The sequence below is a fragment of the Rutidosis leptorrhynchoides genome, chromosome 10 (genome assembly GCF_046630445.1).
Source record: "Rutidosis leptorrhynchoides isolate AG116_Rl617_1_P2 chromosome 10, CSIRO_AGI_Rlap_v1, whole genome shotgun sequence".
Taxonomy (NCBI): Eukaryota; Viridiplantae; Streptophyta; class Magnoliopsida; order Asterales; family Asteraceae; genus Rutidosis; species Rutidosis leptorrhynchoides.
In genome coordinates this window covers 305,399,970-305,420,568 of record NC_092342.1, presented here as the reverse complement: position 1 = coordinate 305,420,568, position 20,599 = coordinate 305,399,970, and the positions used below count along the sequence as shown (strand labels likewise).

At 33.1% G+C, this 20,599-nt stretch overlaps 3 protein-coding genes across 4 annotated transcripts; 2 read left to right on the top strand and 1 right to left on the bottom strand.

Moving 5' to 3' along the window:
* The first annotated feature begins 6,289 nt into the window (after positions 1–6,289).
* On the top strand, positions 6,290–7,543 carry LOC139871215 (uncharacterized). Its single transcript, XM_071858950.1, has one exon. The coding sequence runs from the start codon at positions 6,290–6,292 to the stop codon at positions 7,541–7,543; it is 1,254 nt and encodes a 417-aa protein (XP_071715051.1).
* Positions 7,544–9,520: 1,977 nt separating this feature from the next.
* On the top strand, positions 9,521–13,623 carry LOC139873624 (acetyl-CoA acetyltransferase 2-like). Its single transcript, XM_071861564.1, has 13 exons — positions 9,521–9,594; positions 9,880–9,948; positions 10,470–10,568; positions 10,679–10,852; positions 10,952–11,057; positions 11,162–11,300; positions 11,391–11,468; positions 11,543–11,608; positions 11,746–11,831; positions 12,617–12,716; positions 12,860–12,970; positions 13,068–13,196; positions 13,343–13,623. Exons 2-13 carry the CDS (start codon positions 9,900–9,902, stop codon positions 13,430–13,432), a joined length of 1,227 nt encoding a protein of 408 aa, XP_071717665.1. The 5' UTR covers positions 9,521–9,594; positions 9,880–9,899; the 3' UTR covers positions 13,433–13,623.
* A 1,888-nt stretch (positions 13,624–15,511) lies between these two features.
* On the bottom strand, positions 15,512–19,852 carry LOC139871998 (indole-3-glycerol phosphate synthase, chloroplastic-like). 2 transcript variants are annotated; one of them, XR_011766827.1, is made up of 11 exons: positions 19,597–19,852; positions 18,486–18,731; positions 17,828–18,004; positions 17,474–17,548; positions 17,339–17,383; positions 17,102–17,266; positions 16,941–17,019; positions 16,773–16,855; positions 16,611–16,679; positions 15,887–16,178; positions 15,512–15,761 (listed from the first exon to the last, which is right to left on the bottom strand). XR_011766827.1 is itself a non-coding variant. In XM_071859769.1 (10 exons), the coding sequence occupies exons 1-10, from the start codon at positions 19,768–19,770 to the stop codon at positions 16,095–16,097; spliced, it is 1,197 nt and encodes a 398-aa protein (XP_071715870.1). In that variant the 5' UTR covers positions 19,771–19,852; the 3' UTR covers positions 15,772–16,094. The 2 variants fall into 2 exon arrangements, 1 of the variants encoding a protein (XP_071715870.1); XM_071859769.1 differs by lacking the exon at positions 15,512–15,761 and having other exon boundaries at positions 15,772–16,178.
* Between the last annotated feature and the right edge of the window lie 747 nt (positions 19,853–20,599).

The window sequence follows — 20,599 nt, the reverse complement described above, 5'->3', positions numbered from 1 at the left end:
ATTGTATGATACCGTACATTGAACTTATTGGTTTATATATCTATTTGAATATATATGATAAGTTGGAATAGTAATTGTATGAATAACTTGCGACGTATATTTAAAACGTGGTTATGAATATTGAATATAATTAGTTCTAGAAAACTAAATTTTATAATATTTATATATGAAATGATAAAAATTTACTATTAAACGATGCTTTTTCTATTTAAAAATTTTACGTATTAAGTTATTTTATTTTTATGATATAATTTTTGTAATTTTTTTTAAGAAACGAAGTTAAATTAAAAATGTACAATTTATAAAGCATAACGTACAACAACGTGTAGCTTAAATAGTTGAATTTAAATTAATTCATTTACTATTCATTGAATAGTAAATGAAACGAAATTAATTAATTTACTATTCACATGAAAGCGACATGATAGAAATTATTAATTATAAGTTACATAATATAACCCTGAAGTATTTAATAAATACGACTTTTTTTAAACATTTACGATTCAAATTTGATTCTAAATATATTATTATATTATTATATTTTATTTCAATATTATTATATTATTATATATATTATATTTAAATATGTCGACAAGGAAAACAACAAAAATGATTATTATTTTATTATTTTATTATATTATATTAATGTTTTATTATATTATTAAATTTAAAATATCTACATCTATATCTCTATATATATACGCATATGGATAGATAGATGGATTACACTCAATCATTTTTTTTTTATAAAACACACTTGTTACTTCATAGTATCAATATTTTATTATTATACTTAATATTATTATTATCAATTTTATTACTATTAGTATTATTATTTTTATGATACAAAAATAATAATATACATAAAATACAACGACGGGGTTATGTTCGGGTGATTTTGAAAACGAGTTTCAAGTGGGTTATAGCTAAGGAGGTTATGGATAATGTTCGGGTGTATTGTTCGTGAATCTCAGACCAACTATGCATTCGTTGTTGTCATTGCATCTACATATTTTGCCTACAATATTGAACCACAATATTGAAATGTGAGTTTCATAAGAACCCTTTTTCTCTCAATATTTTTGGGCTGAGAATACATGCAAATGCTTTATTAACTGATTTACAATATTTATATGGGTGAGTTTCATACGATCCCTTTTTAATTGCTTTTGCAATATATATTTTTGGGCTGAGAATACATGCACTTTATTTTAAACATAATGGATACAAGTACATACTAAATTCTACACCGAGTTTGAACCGAAAATCCCTTAGCTTTGGTAACTGTTAACTGCCAGTTATAAGAACTGGTGGGCGCGAGTAGTAGTATATGGATCCATAGGGTTTGACATCCCCGTCTGTTCCAGGTATAGAAATCCTATCCTGAACTATAAAACAGACGTATGATATTTGAGTGTATTGTACATGTTGGTTGCATGTTAAACGAGAGGTACTTATTATATAGACGTTAAAGCTTAGTTACCAGGGTGCTCATTCTTGTAGAATATTTTGATAACCATTTATGGAAGAAACAACTGAAATCTTGTGATCCATCTTTATATACAGATTATGCGAAACATATAAACTATGAACTCACCAACCTTTGTGTTGACACTTGTTAGCATGTTTATTCTCAGGTTCCCTAGAAGTCTTCCGATGTTTGCTTATATGATATACAAGCTATGTTCATGGAGTCTTACCTGACATATTTTTCAAGAAAACGTTGCATTCACCAATTCATCACCATGTACCTTATTTGACTGTATTGTCAACGAAAGCACTATTGTAAACTATTATATACGGTGATTGTCTATATGTAGAAATCATCAGTTGTCGAAAACCTTTGATTTAAATATACATTTATGGTGTTCCTTTTCAAAAGAATGCAATGTTTACAAAACGTATCATATAGAGGTCAAATACCTCGCAATGAAATCAACGAATGACGTGTTCGTCCATATGGATTTGGAGCGATCGTCACAGATAACCTACTGTAAATAACAAAGGTTTCTTGATCTTAGATGATTACTTGGAATGGATTAGAAAGCTTGGAAGTAAACTAGTAAACTTGAAAGGATTTTTAAAGTGTTCTTGAAGTGTTCTTCCTATGATGATTATAGCTTGATTCTTGAAGTAATTTTTGATGAAGATGATGATTAGTTTACTGGAAAAATTATTTCATAAGTGTGTGTAGGTGTTGAGAGAGAATTAGAAAGAGAATTGGAAGTAAAATGGAGTGGGTGGTGAGTGGTAAAGGGTGAGTGGGGTTAAAAGGAGTTCTTGTTTTGTTTCCTTGCTCATAAGTCATGCTAGTTTCCAAATGATGGTTCCCACATGTGTTGGTGACTCACAATGGCTGCTAAGAGCTGATCATTGGAGTGTATATACCAATAGTAAATATATCTAAAAGCTGTGTATTGTACGAGTACGAATACGGGTGCATACGAGTAGAATTGTTGATGAAAACGAATGAGAGTGTAATTGTGACCAACTTTGATAAGTATGAGTGTTTTGATATGTGTCTTGAAGTCTTCCAAAAGTGTATTAATACATCTTAATACACTACATGTATATACATTTTAAATGAGTCGTTAAGTCATCGTTAGTCGTTACATGTAAGTGTTGTTTTTGAAACCTTTAAGATAACGATCTTATTTAATGTAGTTAACCCATTGTTTATTATATTTAGTGAGATGTTAAATTATCATATTATCATGATAACATGGTGTATGAATATATCTTAATACGATATATATATTAAAATGTCGTTACAACGATAATCGTTATATATATAACTCGTTTCGAAACTCTTAAGTTAGTAGTCTTGTTTTTACATATGTAGTTTATTGTTACTCACTTAAGGATATATTTAATTATCATTTTATCATGTTAAACATAGTATATTAATATCTTAATATGATACATATGTATTTAGTAAGACGTTGTTATAACGATAATCGTTATATATATCGTTTCGAGTTTCTGAATTCACTAGTCTCATTTTTATGTATATAACTCATTGTTAATATACTTAGTGAGATATTTACTTATAATAATCTCATGTTAACTATATATATATCCATATATATATCATCATGTAGTTGTTACAAGTTTTTAACGTTCGTGAATCGCCGGTCAACTTGGGTGGTCAATTGTCCACATGAAACCTATTTCAATTAATCAAGTCTTAACAAGTTTGATTGCTTAACATGTTGGAAACATTTAATCATGTAAACATAGTTTTCATTTAATATATAAACATGGAAAAGTTCGGGTCACTACAGAAAGGTGGTGTCGAATGAAAAAGCGGCTATGATGATTCGTCATGTTACTACTAGTGAAGTTAAAGGAGCTATATTTGACATTGGTATTGATAAGTCGCCAGGGCCGGATGGGTATAGTTCAGAGTTCTTTAAAGCTTCATGGGAGATTATTGGGGAAGACGTGTCCAAGGCTGTGATTGATTTTTTTCACAATGGAAAGATACTTTCTGAAATTAATCACAGTATTATTTCATTAATCCCTAAAGTAGACATGCCTAGCCGTGTTACTGATTTCAGGCCGATTTCGTGTTGTAATGTGCTCTATAAATGCATTAGTAGAATTATTACCAACCTCATTAAAGATAGCTTGGAGGTTGTTGTTAGCATTAATCAGTCTGCCTTTATTTCGGGTCGACGTATATCGGATAATGTGTTAATTACTCAGGAATTGATGAAGAACTATCATACTAAAAGAGGCCCTTCAAGATGTGCATTCAAGGTGGATATCCAGAAGGCATATGATACGGTGAATTGGAATTTTTTAGAGAGTATTTTACATCATTTTGGCTATCCTTCGATGATAATTCAATGGATTATGAGATGCGTAAGGACCACATCTTTTTCTATTTCTATTAATGGCCAGTTGCATGGGTTTTTTAAAGGAAAAATAGGATTGCGACAAGGTGACCCTATGCCCCCTTATTTATTCACGCTTGTGATGGAGGTTCCTACATTAATTCTACAACGGCATGCTCAAGAATCCGGAGCTTTTCAATTTCATCCCAAATGCGAAAAGTTAGGTATTATTAACGTGTGTTTTGCAGATGATTTATTTTTGTTCTCTCATGCAAATACAAACTCTGTAAGTATCATAGCCGCGGCTCTTGAGGAGTTTAAGCAGTGCTCGGGACTGGCCCCAAATATGGCAAAAAGCATGGCGTTTTTCGCTAATGTCTCTCAGATTATAAAGAATGCTATTCTTACTATTCTTCCTTTTGATGAGGGAAAATTTCCAGTGAGGTACTTGGGAGTACCGTTGGTTTCGTCTAGTCTTTTACACCGCGACTGTAAGGTGCTTGTTGATCATGTGAGATGTAAAATCCAAGATTGGAAGAATAGGTTCTTATCATTTGCGGGCAGAGTACAATTAATTATCTCAGTGTTAACATCTATGCCAATTTATTGGCAATCAACGTTTATGCTTCCAAAGGCTATCATTAAGGAGATTGAGGCATTGATGCGTGATTTTCTTTGGAGTCAAGGGGAGTAGAAGCGTGGAAAGGCTAAAGTGAAGTGGTCAACGGTATGCTTACCTAGAGACGAAGGTGGGTTAGGGATCAAAAGATTGTTTGAGTGGAATATGGCGCTTATGACTACACATATTTGGCGTTTGCTTACTTGTAAGGAATCTTTGTGGGTCCAGTGGATTCATGCGTATCATCTTAGGGGTACTAACTTTTGGAGACTTCCAAAAGTTGCGGATGCTAGTGTTGGATGGCGAAAATTACTTGCTATTCGGGACATGGTATCGGGCAAATTTATTTATAAGATAGGTGATGGTACCTCTATTTCGGCATGGCATGACTGTTGGTGTGACTTGGGTCCTCTTGATAAGATTATTTCTAATAGAGCGATTCATAGTGCAGGGTTTAACCATAATACTACTGTGAGTGAGATTGTTAGCGATGGTGGATGGACATGGCCTTCGAACTGAGGTATTTTATACCCACAACTCCAGCATGTTTCGGTTCCAGTGTTGCATCATGGGTCGGACGTGGTTCAATGGCGCAACTATGAAGGAGATCTTCAAGACTTCAGGGTTAGTTTGGCGTGGCAAGTGTTATGTAATAGAGCGGATCAGGTGCCATGGTACTCCATAGTGTGGTTCGCCCAATGTATTCCAAAATACTCATTTATAGTGTGGCTTCTAATGGGGGAAAAGTTGAAAACGCAAGATAGACTTAAATCATGGGAGATTAATCCTGCCTTTCCTCAAGTATGTTCACTATGCTCACAAGTGCAGGATTCTCATAGTCATTTGTTTTTTGAATGTTCCTTTTCAGCGCAACTTTGGCGGCTTGCAACAACATATATTCGGCTTAATCTAAGGTTTAATTCTTGGAAGGCTGTGGTTGATAGTTTATGTCCAATAGCTACGAAAAGGAAGGCTCATATTATTGTGGCTAAGTTGATGTTTGGTGCGATGGTTTATAATATTTGGAGGGAGAGAAATGACAGATTTTTTAAGAAGAAGTCCAAGTCTCCGTCGCAAGTCTTTGATGATATATTTGCGGTGGTTAGGTTGAAAATCATGTCGATTAAGTGGAAAAATTCTAGTCAAGTGCAAGAGATGAAGGCAGATTGGAACGTCCCGTAATTATTATTTTTTTGTGTGTGTGTCCCGAGTGTGTTTTTGTGCTCACGGGTTGGCTTTGTTCTGTTGGTTGGGTGTTTGGTTGTTCAGCTTAGAGGCATGTCTCTAATGTCGGTTTTTGTTTCATTGTAACATCATTCTTTCATTAATGTATTTACCGGGTATACCCCATTACTCAAAGAAAACATGCTAACAACACATATTGTAGTAATTCAAGAAAAGTCGATACAGTTAAAGAATAATTCGTTTAGATTGTGCACAGCAAACTAAAAATATCAATGTTCTTTCAATAATTCATAACTGTTTGGTTTAGCTGTTTATGAAATAATCTTGCGAGAAAAATTAATGGTTGAAGATAAAAAAAAACTAAAGCTCTATACTTAGGTCAATATATTAGTCATATAGATAGTATATATTTTTCAAAAAGATAACAAAAATTTTCGCTTTTCATATCACGAGCATACAACACTCGTTTTCCTTGTTTTCGTCCATCACGTTTATCACACTCTTTCTTCTACATTAGTTAATCTAATTATTCAGTAAGTACCAAATTTACTAACGATCCGTGTAATCTGCTGATGTTTAACTATCAACATTTATGTTGTCTTCTTATATTTTAAATAAAAATTTACCGCAGTAATTACTAAAGTAGATGATATCAAATTCGTTACGTCAAGGTATTTTCTTAATCATTGTTTACATGTTGTTTGTTCATTGGGAGGTTTGGATTAATTCAAACTTTATTATTTTAGTAGTGTTAGCAAATATCAATAATGCATTTGATTGTAAGGAAATCATTGAGAAGATTAAAAAGAGAATTGATAACTCGAGGACTAAACATCTTTCATATGCTGGTAGGCTTCAGCTGATTGCTTCTGTTCTCTCTTCTATGCATATCTACTGGGCATCTGTATACAAGATACCAAATACAGTTATAATTGAAATTGAAAAGATTATAAAAGGTTTCTTATGGAACCATGGTGACAGCATTAGAGGAAAGGCAAAGGTGTCTTGGAAAGTTGTTTGTACTCCAAAGAATCAAGGGGGCTTGGGTCTGAAGCCTATGCAAGAGTGGAATAATGTTCTTCTTATTAAACAATTGTGGAAATTAATTGAAAAGAAGGAATCTTTATGGTATAATTGGGTGAATCTTGTAAAGTTAAAAGGGAAATCCATTTGGGAAATTGAGGATAAACAAAGTGACAGTTGGGGCTGGAAGCAACTATTGTTATTAAGGGATAAAGTCAGGAATCATGTAGCTGAAGATATTGACGGCAGTGTCAAATGGATTACAAACAAAGGTAATAAAGTACCTTACAAAACCAGTCAAGCATGGGTTGATCTTACAGCAAGTACCATAACTGTTCCTTGGCATCATGTGGTATGGTTTCCTCAAGCAAATCCTAAACATGCATTCATCATGTGGCTTGCTGTTAAAGAAAGGTTAACAACACATGACAAGTTAATGAAATGGTATCCTAGTAAATCATTCAAATGTGCTCTGTGTGATAAAGAAGAGGATTCTATAAGCCATTTATTCTTTGAATGTGAGTTTTCAAAAAAAGTATGGAGTGAATTGAAGAAACTTCTGATCTTTAGAGGCTTACCAGGTAATCTCCAGGGCATTGTCAATATGCTAGCTGGTTTCCCATTTAGGTGTCAAATTTGGGATGTTATCAATAGTCTTACTGTCGCTGCTGCTGTGTATCATATATGGCAAGAAAGAAATTGTCGTATTTTCAAAGGAAATCAAAGATCTGAAGTGGATTTGACTCAATGCATTGTTGATGGTATTCGCCTAAAATTAACAACCCTAAAAGTGAGAGGGACTGCTGCAATTGCTTTAGCTGCGAAGAATTGGAAGATGGAGTTGATAGATGGCAGATTGAAGATCCAGGATGAGTGATTTTGCTTTCGATTTTTTTTTTTTGAAAGGCAATAATTTTATTAATAATAAAATAAAACTAGCAAGAAGCTAGTAATTACAACGATAAAAGAACTAAAAGCGATTTCACACTACACGCGATATCACGACAAACACATTACAACTCAATTTAAAATACATCAATCTCGAAAAAGGTAGGCTCTAATTCAACAATCCAAGGAGCATCCCGATATACCAATCAACACCACATTGTACCACTTAAGGGCAATCACTGGAAGAAAGCGTGTAAACCGATGAAAAACCAACCACGACTAACACAACACCCGAGCCTAAAACCGAACATTTTGAAACACACTCAATCTAACCAAGTGGTGGTACCGTGAAATGTAAAGAAGTATGCGGATAAATAAACTAAGATCGTCAACTAAAACCAAATATCCCCGAAAACCAAAATCCACGACATGTACTCGAAACCACGACTATCAACTCGAAACCACCGACTATCAAACCCGTTTGAAATGAACACAAAACTACGACCTGAAACTACAACCATTAACCGCCGACAAACACCACCTAAACCCTCGAAAACCCACCATAAATCACTATTACCGGCCAACAAATCAAATTAAACTAAGCAATGAAAAACAGGACAGTAGCAAGACAAAATGGACTAATAAAAGCAGAAAACATTACAGTGGGACTATAAGCAATCTTCCACCAATCTTCATTCTCTTTGGAGTCTAAGTGTTCTGAAACCAACAACCCAACCTATCGATAGATCTGGCTTGCATTTTGGAACCACGATCTGCTAGCGACAACCAACCATATACCACGAAAAAAAGTTTGCAATGATCAACCATAGTAGCTCGAAAAACCGATTACCAGAAAACCCGATTGGAACCACGACTTATGGATCTACACCATATCCATTGGATCTAAACCACGACCCGATTAGAACCCGAATTTAGACCAGTTGGTCGGAACACCAGAAACTCCGATTAGAACCCGATCGGAACCACAATCCACCAAAACGACCTTAACAGTTGATCTAAACACGACTTGAAAATCAGCGACGAAAATCCGATACACTCGAATTTAAAACCGAAAACTATAGCGAAAAAGCAAAAGGAAAGAAAAGAAGAAAAAATAAAGGACAAAGGGTGAGGGAGATGGTCCTCCGGACCGCCGGAGGAAAACCGACGGCCGGAGGAGATGACACAGGGGAGGCGGCGACTGAGTTTAAGTTAGGGTTTTTCTTTTTTAGTAGTCGGCTGAGATTTATTTTTGAAAGGTTCTTTTTTGTAATATATTAAGTTTATATGTATGTTTTGCTTTCGATTTTCTAGGGCTGTGTTTGTTTAGTCATAGGTTTTAGATTTTCTTGTCGTTTCTTGTATTTGGGGTTATGGATATTCCCTGGCCCATGTATATACTTTGGTATCAATAAAATTTTATTTCAAAAAAAAAAAAAAAAAAAAAAAAAAAAAACTTTCATCGTTATTTTTTAAATAATGACCATTCGTTTGAAATTTCATTCAACATTGCGTTCTTCTTTGTTTATATAAAAAATAATTAATGACTACTGTGAATATGGTCAATATTCAATTTGCATTTGCGTAGGATGATTTTTAATTTAATACAAGTAATTTATTTCTGCAAAAAGAAATTTGTTAGTTACCGTCTATTCTTTTTTAAGTTAAGCAATCAATGAAGTGTACTATTGTATCAATCAGCTAAAGTATTACTTTACGCAATAATTGAAATTGAAATCCAACAAAAGCACAAAATTAAAGTCATACCTAGGCGAAACCAAAAATTAAAATGAAATGCAAAATGATCCGAAAAGTGATGGGTCAAACCCGGGGTGCGAAAACGGTCAATAACGGGCTATTCATGTAAACGTAAAAAAATACCAAAGCAGGCTGCGATCCTGTACCGCATACCTACACGGCCTTATAATAAACCGTCATTCTCTATCATATATATAACCGTCATAACTCCAATTTTCTAGTAAGCATTTACTCTGTCTTTCTCACACACTATTCTGACTTGTTGCCTCTCATAATCTCAAGGTTCGTATATATTCAAATTTTATTCACTATTGTTCATCATCATATCAGAAATTAATTGGTTGTATGTAGATCAACTGTCCAATTGTTTGTAATTTTGGCTAATTAGCTACGTTTATGTATCGATCATGTTCTTATACATTTTAATTTTGTATTTATCATGATTTTTTTTTTTTTTTTTTTTTGTGTGTGTGTGTATTGTGTGATCAATTTGTTGAATGAGTATAAATGGTAAAAAAAAAAAAAAAATGGTAAAAATTTGATGTTTGACTTTGACTTGATGAACAGGTATTTGATCACATATTGTAATGGCTCCAGCTGCAGCAACAAATGGTTCCGATTCGATAAAACCTAGAGGTATTTTTAATATTTATTTTATTGATGTTTTGCTGCATGTGTGTTTGATTTTTTAATTGGAAGTGTAGGGAATATTTTATTTGATGTATACAAGATGAGATTCCCTTTTTTTGAATCTGAAAATAAAAAATATTAAAATATTTACACTGGCTGCTAATTTATTCATTCTTTAAATAAAATATTGGGCTTGAGTTTGCTATGTAAGACCTATTTGTTTGTTAGGTGAGATTTTATTGTTGTCATACCATTAATCATACAACAATGGAAAACTTTGATTTGAAATTGCTCTGCTTGATATACTCGGTGCGAATAAACTTTAATTAACCATATTGAAGGTTATACCTGTTAATTGACAATTGTTTGTATCAAGTTGCTATGTCCTTTTCAAGGATCAAGGGAGTAAATTGCAAATCTTTTTGGTCATTTATTTCTTCAAGTGCCTGCAACGAGTTAGTCGCTATTTAATCGAGTAATATCATGATTTCTCATAAGTTACACTGTTGTTGTGGCTTACATTACAGATGTATGTATTGTTGGTGTTGCACGTACACCACTCGGTGGTTTTCTTGGTTCCCTTTCGTCCTTACCAGCCACCAAACTTGGATCCATTGCAATTGAAAGTAAGTTTTGTTTTAATAAGAAATTAACTATGTTATGTTGTATGATGTGCACCCAACTACAGAGTATATATATATTTTTTTTCTCAACTGTTTTTCATGTGAAACTTCAGGTGCTCTAAAGAGGGCAAATGTTGACCCATCACTTGTACAAGAAGTTTATTTTGGAAATGTTCTTGGTGCAAATTTGGGGCAGGGTCCCGCTAGGCAAGCAGCGTTAGGTGCAGGTATACCTAACACGGTTGTCAGCACCTCAATTAACAAAGTATGTGCATCAGGGATGAAAGGTATGTCAACTGTTTTTCTGATTGTATCTTTTTATTTTCATGAGGTTTAATTGTGGAAATATTATGGCAACTGTAACGTATTCTTTTTGTTAAATGCAGCAACCATGTTGGCAGCACAGAGCATTCAGTTAGGCATAAATGATATAGTTGTGTCTGGCGGTATGGAAAGCATGTCTAATGTCCCTAAATACATTGCTGAAGCAAGGTAATTATCACCCTTTCTTTAGTTCTATATGAATTTTGAGTTACATGTTTTTAAATATGAGAGGTTTATTAAAAAGAAGGTGATTTTTTTAAAAAAATTTGCAGGAAAGGGTCTAAGTTTGGGCACGACACTCTGGTTGATGGAATGTTGAAAGATGGATTATGGGATGTTTTCAATGATTTTAAGATGGGAAATTGTGCTGAAATATGCGCTGATATGCATGAACTTACAAGAGAGCAACAGGTATAGTGTATTTTGGACTAAAAATATACAGTATATCACTATTCACTATGGATTATTATAGTAATGATTTATTTATAATGATAAATGCAGGATAACTATGCTATTCAGAGCTTTGAGCGTGGTATTGCTGCTCGAGATAGCGGTGCATTTGCATGGGAAATCACTCCTGTAAGATTTAGGTTTACAAGAAGTTAAAGGTGAACCTTTTGACTCTTACTAATTTGATGACCCGAATTGTACAGGTTGAAGTTCCTGGCCCAAGGGGGAGACCGTCTACAATTGTTGACAAGGATGACGACTTAGGAAAGGTAAATAGTTGTGATGTCATATTTGCTAATGTCATGTGTAGTTGCATACTCTATTTGGTCTGCCTTTTGTGGTTGAAGTTATAATATTTTCAAATTATAAAGAACATATTAACCACTTTTACTTTGTTTTCTTTCAGTTTGATCCTGCTAAATTGAGGAAGCTTCGGCCAGCTTTTAAGGAAAATGGTGGCAGTGTTACTGCTGGCAATTCATCTGGTATCAAGTAAGCCACTTTTCAATCGGCCCTAATATGTATAGCGCTATATAAATGAATGCTTAAAGATCTCATGTAACACTGAATGCATTCAGTAACGCATTACTTCACATGATAACTAACATCTGCATACCCAAACATTTATTACAGTAATACATTGATAGTACCCTTATATTTTTCACATTAAATGATGCATGACCCTAAACGCATATGCATAAATATAAAATATAGGCCTAAAAATATAATAGGTGGATATGTTAAAATAACTAGTGGAGAAAAGGAAAGAGAATTAGTGGAAACAAGGTTGTAAAAGTCGCTAGTTAGGAACTAGTTAGTCGGCACTAGTCGGTCGGGAACCGGGACTAATCGGCTAAGTCACAGATTACCTGAGGACCAGTCGGACGTTGACCATCTTTGACTTGACTGTATTTGACCTACTTTGAATGGTTTTGACCGTATAAATTTGACTTTGAACTAATAAATCCGAATTTGACTGATTAATTTGACTGTTGACAACTTTGGCCGAATAAATTGGCCAAGTCAAATCAGACTACTTTGAAATCCCTACACTTTTACAACCATGAGTGAAAAACAAGTGTCATTAATGTATCGTTAGGCATGTTTTTAGGTTTATGTAATTAGGCACATTTATCGTTACTAATTTTTTTTCCCTCTAGACTTCTGTACTAAATATGTTTGATTGATACAATTTCAAAATTATTGGTATTGCTTTATTTCTGGCATGTCGTTTGTAACATATTTGCTAAGAAGCAACTTGTTATTTCTTATCACAGTGACGGTGCTGCTGCACTTGTGTTGGTTAGCGGGGAAAAGGCACTTGAACTTGGTTTGAAGGTGATCGCTAAGGTTTCAGGATACGCTGATGCTGAACAGGTAAAATATTAGATGACATGTAAAGATAAAACCAATTATAAAACTTAATAATGTGCGCATAACGAAAAGTTTATATCGGGGCTTATTAAATTATATATAACTTATTGAACAAGCACTCATTAAATTCTATCATGAACCTACAGGCACCAGAGTTGTTTACAACGTCTCCAGCCCTTGCTATTCCCAAGGCCATTTCTAGAGCTGGACTAGAGGCTTCTCAAATCGATTTTTATGAAATTAATGAAGCATTTGCTGTAATTATTTCCACTTTTATTTTGATTAATGTTTATATTTATATTTATATCTTGATGTGTTCCCAAAACTTATTATTTTTTAATATGAAAACTACAGGCTGTTGCTCTTGCAAATCAAAAACTGCTCAACTTGGATTCAGCAAAGCTGAATGTACATGGTGGCGGTGTCTCATTAGGTCATCCTTTAGGTTGCAGTGGTGCTCGTATCATTGTCACACTATTGGGGGTGCGTGTGCTTACGATCATTTAAATAAGAAACTGTGATTATTTACATTTTAAACTTTAACCATTTTTAAATAAATATGTTGAGTATTGGATTCGAGTGACATACATATGTTGAAGCTTAATTTGATGTTAACAAATGGTATACAGGTTCTGAAGCAGAAAGGCGGCAAATATGGAGCTGCAGGTGTGTGCAATGGAGGAGGGGGTGCGTCGGCTTTTGTTGTAGAGCTTGTTTAATTGTGATATTTTCACTAATTATACCAAATTGTTGTGCTAGTATTTTATTTTTATTTTTCTTTTTCTTTTAGTTTATTGTTTTTCTTTTCTTTAAAGTTATTCTCACGAATAAAGTTGTGTACGTAGAATCTTGAGATTAAAATTAAGCATATGTTGCTAGTTGCTTATTAATCGTGCATTGCACTTTTGCTACTTGTGAATTATATAACTTGGTGACATAGCGTTTTCAGGTGACTTGACATATTACAATTAACGCCAACTTAATTATATCAAAACCTGATAGCATTGATTGAAATGTATAGGATATCACTCGAGGGGGTTTTATCGCACGCGATATCTGTATGGATTTGTCTTGGGGGTTTCCTCCTGAGGGGCGGTAGGACTGTAATGTTAGTCCATGGAAATGATCGAGTGGATGGGTACTGACATCGCATTCGGACTTGTTAGTACTCCTAATCGCCGTTTAAAAAAAATATTATAACGGCAGTTTCACATATAGTTGATTAATTTTAGATTCTTGTTACTTCTGTAATGTTAATATAGAGTATTGGTTAAGGAAAATATATTAAACTTGATCAAATTACATAAAAGCTTTATAGTCAACCAACTCACACACAGGGCCGGCCCTAGGGTAGAGCGGGAGGTGCGGCCGCACTGGGCATCACGAAATCAGGGGCATCAAATATTTAGGATCAGTTTTTGGAACATGTAGAAGAAAATTTGAAATTTTAAGTTGAGTTTTAATGGAGGTTGAAGGGTTAGAGAAGAAGATGAATCAGGGGAAAATGTCTTTGTTTTCTAAAGCCGTGGGCCCTTTAGTTACTATATTCCAGTACTAGTTCAAGTATAACACAAGTGTGAGCCCTTTAGTTAGTGTATTGGTTTTCTTTTGTTACACCCAAATAAATACTGTAATACAGAGTGCTACTATTTAAAAGTTACTGTGTAGTAAAAAAAAATACGGATTACAGCTCATAACTTCATGGGCCTACACTATTTAGTTCGTATCATTTTTTGTTAATTTTATTATTCTATTGCTTACATATACGGAGTATGATAAATATTTTTATTTACTTCTTATTTAACTAAAATAGCAAATACTAAAATAAATGTTATTCCCTCCGTTTTATTTCTATTGTCCAGCATTTCTTTTTCGAATGTTCCAAATTAATTGTCCAATTTCATAAATAAAAGAGAATAATCTGGTAAAGTTCGTTTGTACCCCTATGTAATACATGTAAAACAAAAAGATAATTAAAAAGTAAGGGGTAAAGCTGGAAAGTAAACAAAAAAGTATATGCGTCAGTCATTTTTTTTTAAACTGTGTATTTTTGTATAAGGACAATAGATATGGAACGGAGGGAGTAATTTATCGAAACATGAAAAAACCGAATAAAGTACTTTCTATCATTTTAAGTGTAACATTATATGAGATTTTAATAAATATGTCAACACTGCATAATCATATATTTTAAGGTCTATTTATTTACTTTTTTTTTTTACTTAAAACACACAAAAATTTAATTTTAAGCGATTTAATTTTGATTATGTAATTTCAAGTTTATCGTTTAAAATATGAAGGGCATATTTTAGTCTTTCCGCACAGGGCATCAATATTTTCAGGACCGGCCCTGCTCACACACAAAACCCTTGATGTACAAAAAATGGTAGATAGTGTAATATGCCAATTTTATGATACCTCCTATGTCTTGTGTTGGTTGAAAAGATATGTGAAATTACTGGAGATGTATTAAAGGCTAGGATCAAAACTCTTACTAACAGAAAACAACGGATAAAAACTTTAGACTCTATCAATTGTGGTCCTCAAACTTATCATATTCTCTTACTCTTCCTTTAAAACTTCATGAAACTAAAATAGGAAAATTTAATAAGAAATTAAAGAACGTAATGTAGTTGAGGATGATAGTATAGGTGTTTACAATAGATGTTTTTTTTTTGCAGTACATTTTGTATACTCGCTATATCTTTATTGATTATCTAACTACTTGACTAGCCTAACGAACTACAAGTATTTGATATAAATAGGCATCTTTTAATACATAAGTACACACTTGCAAGTGTTGCATATCATTTAAACGATCTTAAAGGTTCTCCACCTTTGATCAACCACCAAACATGCTTTATAATGTTATATAAATACAACACTAATAAAAAGCATATTTGGTGATCTACAGATAAAAATTGATGGTGTATAGATCATCGCCGTTATCTAAAGATTCCAAATTATTAATAGCTGCGTCCAAGATTCCAAGATAAACTCCAAGTCTCAAGCTTTTATATCGGATAGCAGATGCCAAAACAAGATTTACTAGTCAAAATTGAACAAAAATAATAGAACTTTAGCCATAAGTTGATGTATTTTGTGACTACATACTTACATATGTAAACAATCACACTATGCAGCATTCCAACATTAGAGATTTGGATGATTACCAATTATCAACCTAAAGGAATCGGTGAAACAAATGGGCGAGATCTTGTATCTTCAAGACCCTGCTTAATTCTGGCTCCATGTTAGCCAGGAAGTTAGGATTTTTAATATCCAAGAACCTTCTTAGAGCTTCATATTATGCAAGGAAGTCAAAGTCAATATCTTTGATCTCCAAAGAATCGGCTTTAAGTCAACATTTTCGCAACAGAATTATGCTGAGATACTTTTGCCAAAAAGTTCAGCAATCCCGTTTGCGGGATCTTTTTGCTTCACAATTGACTCCCCGACCAAGATCTGCAGGGGAAACACATTCAGTGTCATTATAAATATTCCAAACATAAATATTTAAAAAAATAAATCATTTACAAATAAGATGATGATAGTTTTAATAATATTATATAACTTTTTTTTATAAATGTTTTCTATAATTCAAGTGTATTTATCTTTTCCCAAAAAAATAAAAATTATAGTGTATTTATTAATTTATCTCTAAGGGATTTTATGTAAGTCGGGGTTTTTTCCAGCTAATTTTTAAATTAGCTTGAGATTTTCGTTTAAACTAGAACAAGACCAAACAAAAAGTCAACTTTTGACAGAAGTTGACCCGACTTTTGACCGTTGCCCTACTTATTAAACCTTTTTATACGAATCGGGAAGGGCTAATCACCAAATCGCCACAACCACCATTTGCAACCATAGAACTAGATACAGAATTAAATTACGTACTGCGCTAACACCGGCTTCTTGCACATAGGCAACATCAGCTGGGGTGAACAATCCCGACTCACCAACAACCTAACAAGTTCAAAAGATCAAAATCAAAATGTCACAACTTATGAAATTCACCATTTTACCATGTAAAAGTAAATGAGTACACAACATCCTTACAATTATATCCTTTTTCCGAATCTTTTCACCACGTTCGCCTTCAAGCAACTTCTTTGTGTTACTAATATCAACCTCAAATGTCTCTGCAAATGTAGTATGACATTGTTAAAAACTATAGAAGTGGCAGTAAACTTTAAAGAGTGCAGAAACTTGAAAAGCGTTGCTTACCAAGGTTACGATTATTAATACCAATGAGTTCAACCCCTTCAATTTCAAGAACACGGTCCATTTCATTCTCATCATGTACCTAAGAAAAAAAAATATAAACTTTAAAACATCTTGCCATATTTCAATTTTGGTTATGGAAATAAAAAAAATTCTTTGCAAACCTCAACTAGTGGTGTTAATCCAATCAGTTTGCAAATCTTAGTCATGTATTTGATATCGAGATCTTGTAATATAGCAGCGATTAACAAAACAGCATCAGCACCTTTTGCTCGAGCATAATAGAGTTGCCATGCATCTACAATGAATTCTTTGCATAGTAGAGGGCACTGCAGTAAAAAAAATTTGATAAATGCTAAAATACACAACAATTGTGACATTAACATTACGAAAACTTGTACCGTCACTCCAGCATTCCGTATGGCTTCTAAATTTTCAAAGCTTCCCTAAGTTTACAAACAGTTATTTATAAGATTAATATCAAAACTTAACGGAACTTGAAATTGATATAATCAACGATACCTAAAACGTTGTACCTGAAAATATTTTGCATCAGTTAAAACACTGAGGCATGCTGCTCCACCTTTCTCGTAGGCTTTCGCAATTTCAACCTGCAATAATTAGCTTTTAACATTTGCGTAAACCTTTGCTTTAAAAAAAAAAAAAAAAAAAAAAAAAAAAAACAAACAAACACACACACACACACACACAGAGACAGATTTGTATAAACCAATAATTTAGGAGACAAATATTCAAATGTGGATACTTAGTTTCATGATAGTTGTAGCCTTGTAGGTAACACTTACCTACTTAGACTCCTTTTTACATATTTTGAGACTTTTTTTTTTCTTCACAAAAATGTTAATAACCAACTGAAAAAAGCTACTTACGGGATCAAAATCTTCTCGTATAACTCCCTTACTCGGTGAAGCCTTTTTAACTTCAGCAATTAGAGCAGGCATCCCTGTTCTTAAATATGACGCCTTAAGAGCTCCTATGAAGTCTTTTGTAGGTGGAGCACCTTTAATATCTTTGCTCAGTGAATATAAAGGTTTTTTACTTTTCATCTAATATAATTTGATCCATGTTAGTAGAAGAGTATAATGTATCGCAAAATAGTAGTGGTGACAAATTCGAAAGGTCGGGCAGGTAGAGTGACAGGTCAAAATGGGTCAGTCCAGGTAGAACCAAAAAACTTATGTACAGACTCTTTTTTGATGTTTTGTTTAAATTTGCGTGCCAATTACATTCCAAAAAAAACATATTTACTCAGTATTCATCTAAAGATACACCTTGGGTGACTTTCAATCACCCATTTAACCCGTTTGATTTTTATTTTACCCATATGGACTAATCTATTAGACAAAGAAAGATAACAATTATATAACTAAACGGGTCGAAATTGCCTCACCCAAATTACCCGTTTGATTTTTATTTTATCCATATGGACTATCTATTAGACAAAAAAAGATAACTATTATATAACTAAATGGGTCGAAATTGCCACATCTAATGGAAAGTTGTGCTCAAGAGTAAAGAAAAGCAGACCTGAGCCACCTCAACGTCTTTGTTCCATACAATTTCCTCTAGTATATTGCGGGGAGTATTACCTTCATTCTGTAAGCGAAACTCAAACGGACCAACATAATGCGTAGGTGGTCCCGTTGGTGGCCGTCGTCTAATTTTTATGCCTTGGGTAGCAGATATTTCTTCTTGTGAATTTCTAACTTTAAAATCCTTCATATTAATTGTATCAACTTTGGAATCACTTGATGGAATATCGGTAGCTTCGGACTACAAAATCAGTCAATATTAATATTTTTTACCAACCATTTTGTGTTGGAAAACAAATTTTTATGTTGCATTCTTAGGGCATGTTTGGCACGTGCCAACTAGAGCTTTTAGCTTATATGAAAAGCTCCTATTTAATAAGAAGTTTCGTTTGGTTAAAAGAGCTTAAAGGTTTTAGACGTTGAGAAAAAACTTAAAGCTAATAAAACTAGCGTTCGAGAAAAAGCTCCGAGCTTTTTGTCATTTTACTCTTTATTGTAACAGTTCCAGCTATTCTACCAAACACCTAAAATACATATAAAAAGCTACCAGCTCGCTATCATCTACAAGCTACTAGCTAGTTTTAGTAAACATACCCTTAATCCGGTATCTAAAATCACTACTTCCACTATCACCCACACAACAAAATTCCTACTTAACATTATAACCAATTAACTTGTTTATAGTGTCTAAACATTTCCATCACAATGATTCATGTGAGAGTTGTAATCATGTCACCAAACGCGTGAAGATACGGATTATTGTCTCGTCCTATTGGGATATGAAAAGGTCCATAAGCTCAACTTCAACGGTTTATAAGTTTAGGCTCATTACTTATCAGCAAAGCTTATTAGCCTATAGCATTATCTGAATACAACAAGCTATTTTGAGTATCCACAAACAGCTTAGAACTTAACAGCTTATTTATGTTATCCATATGTTCTTACAATAACTTGTGCAGCCATCACAAATTAAACTTATCGGTTTAACCTAATTACAACTAAGCTACATCAAAATAAATAAAAATACACATATAAGATATAAGATATAAGATATAAATTATAAATAACAGAGACAAAATTAAAGATGAAATTGTAAATGATGTTACCTGTTGAGCTCTAATACGAGAAATAGGGCATCTGTGAGGGTGGTTAATTAGGGTTAATAATGGCAATTTGAATGTTGTGACGAATAATCGAGAATGATTAAGAAAGAATGTGCGATTGTTGTTGTTGAGGGACGATGATGAAGTAATTGATTTTCCACAAATCAAACTCTCCATTTTTTTTCAAATGCAAAAACAACAATCTTCAGTTCAGCTTCATCCGTAACGTATACCAGTCATTATTCTTTTTGGATGTACGATATGATGATATGATACTTATGAATACGAATATACGATTTATAATAATCTATCTTTAAATTTAACTAGATTTGTGGTCCGCGCTTCACGACGGATTAGTGTCATTTTAACGCTACTACATTGTTAGACAGTTTTTGGGCTGAAAGTCATCAAAATGTTGTCCACTCTTTCCAGACCATTTACGCAATGCCAAGCAACTGTTACAGTTTGAGGCATCATTTGTTCATTTTTACACTCTAAATTATTGAGATAAAAAGAACAAATAAATGTTTGAATTTGTTGATAATAAAAGAACAAAAACTACAACTATGTTAGTGTAAACTTTCGTAATTCATATTTATAACTTTTACCAACGACAAAAATAAAAATAAATAATTAAAGCTGTACACAAAAATATTTTAAAGACAAAAAGAAAAAAGTCATTGTTAAGAAATAGGAGTATAAATACTACGCATATTTTTTCAATGAACTTAACTTTTAATTTAATTTCAAATAAGTTAAAATTAAAAATTAAAATTAAGATAATAAGAAATATGTGGGTTTTTTTTTATCTCGTTTAATGTTTGGGCTTAAGCCCACCAGAAAAGGCTTGAAATCTGCTCATTTGTGATAGGGTTTTGGTATAAGTTAATTTTCTTTATCATTATTCAAACACCACACACTTTTCCATTTGCTTTATCCTCTACTAAACTGTATCTGAGTTTATCTTATTGAATTTTCATCTTCAACGCGTTTTCATCAAAAAAAA

What these genes read in the sequence shown, in the direction of transcription:
- LOC139871215 (XM_071858950.1), top strand. Translation starts at nt 6,290, where the DNA reads ATGATATCAAATTCGTTACGTCAAGGTATTTTCTTAATCATTGTTTAC.
- LOC139873624 (XM_071861564.1), top strand. Translation starts at nt 9,900, where the DNA reads ATGGCTCCAGCTGCAGCAACAAATGGTTCCGATTCGATAAAACCTAGA. An exon ending in ATGTGCATCAGGGATGAAAG is followed by an intron (nt 10,853 to 10,951) that starts GTATGTCAACTG and finishes TGTTAAATGCAG; the next exon opens with CAACCATGTTGGCAGCACAG. An exon ending in AACTTACAAGAGAGCAACAG is followed by an intron (nt 11,301 to 11,390) that starts GTATAGTGTATT and finishes TGATAAATGCAG; the next exon opens with GATAACTATGCTATTCAGAG.
- LOC139871998 (XM_071859769.1), bottom strand. Translation starts at nt 19,770, where the DNA reads ATGGAGAGTTTGATTTGTGGAAAATCAATTACTTCATCATCGTCCCTC. An exon ending in TACGAGAAGATTTTGATCCC is followed by an intron (nt 17,549 to 17,827) that starts GTAAGTAGCTTT and finishes TAATTATTGCAG; the next exon opens with GTTGAAATTGCGAAAGCCTA. An exon ending in TATTAATAATCGTAACCTTG is followed by an intron (nt 16,856 to 16,940) that starts GTAAGCAACGCT and finishes CTACATTTGCAG; the next exon opens with AGACATTTGAGGTTGATATT.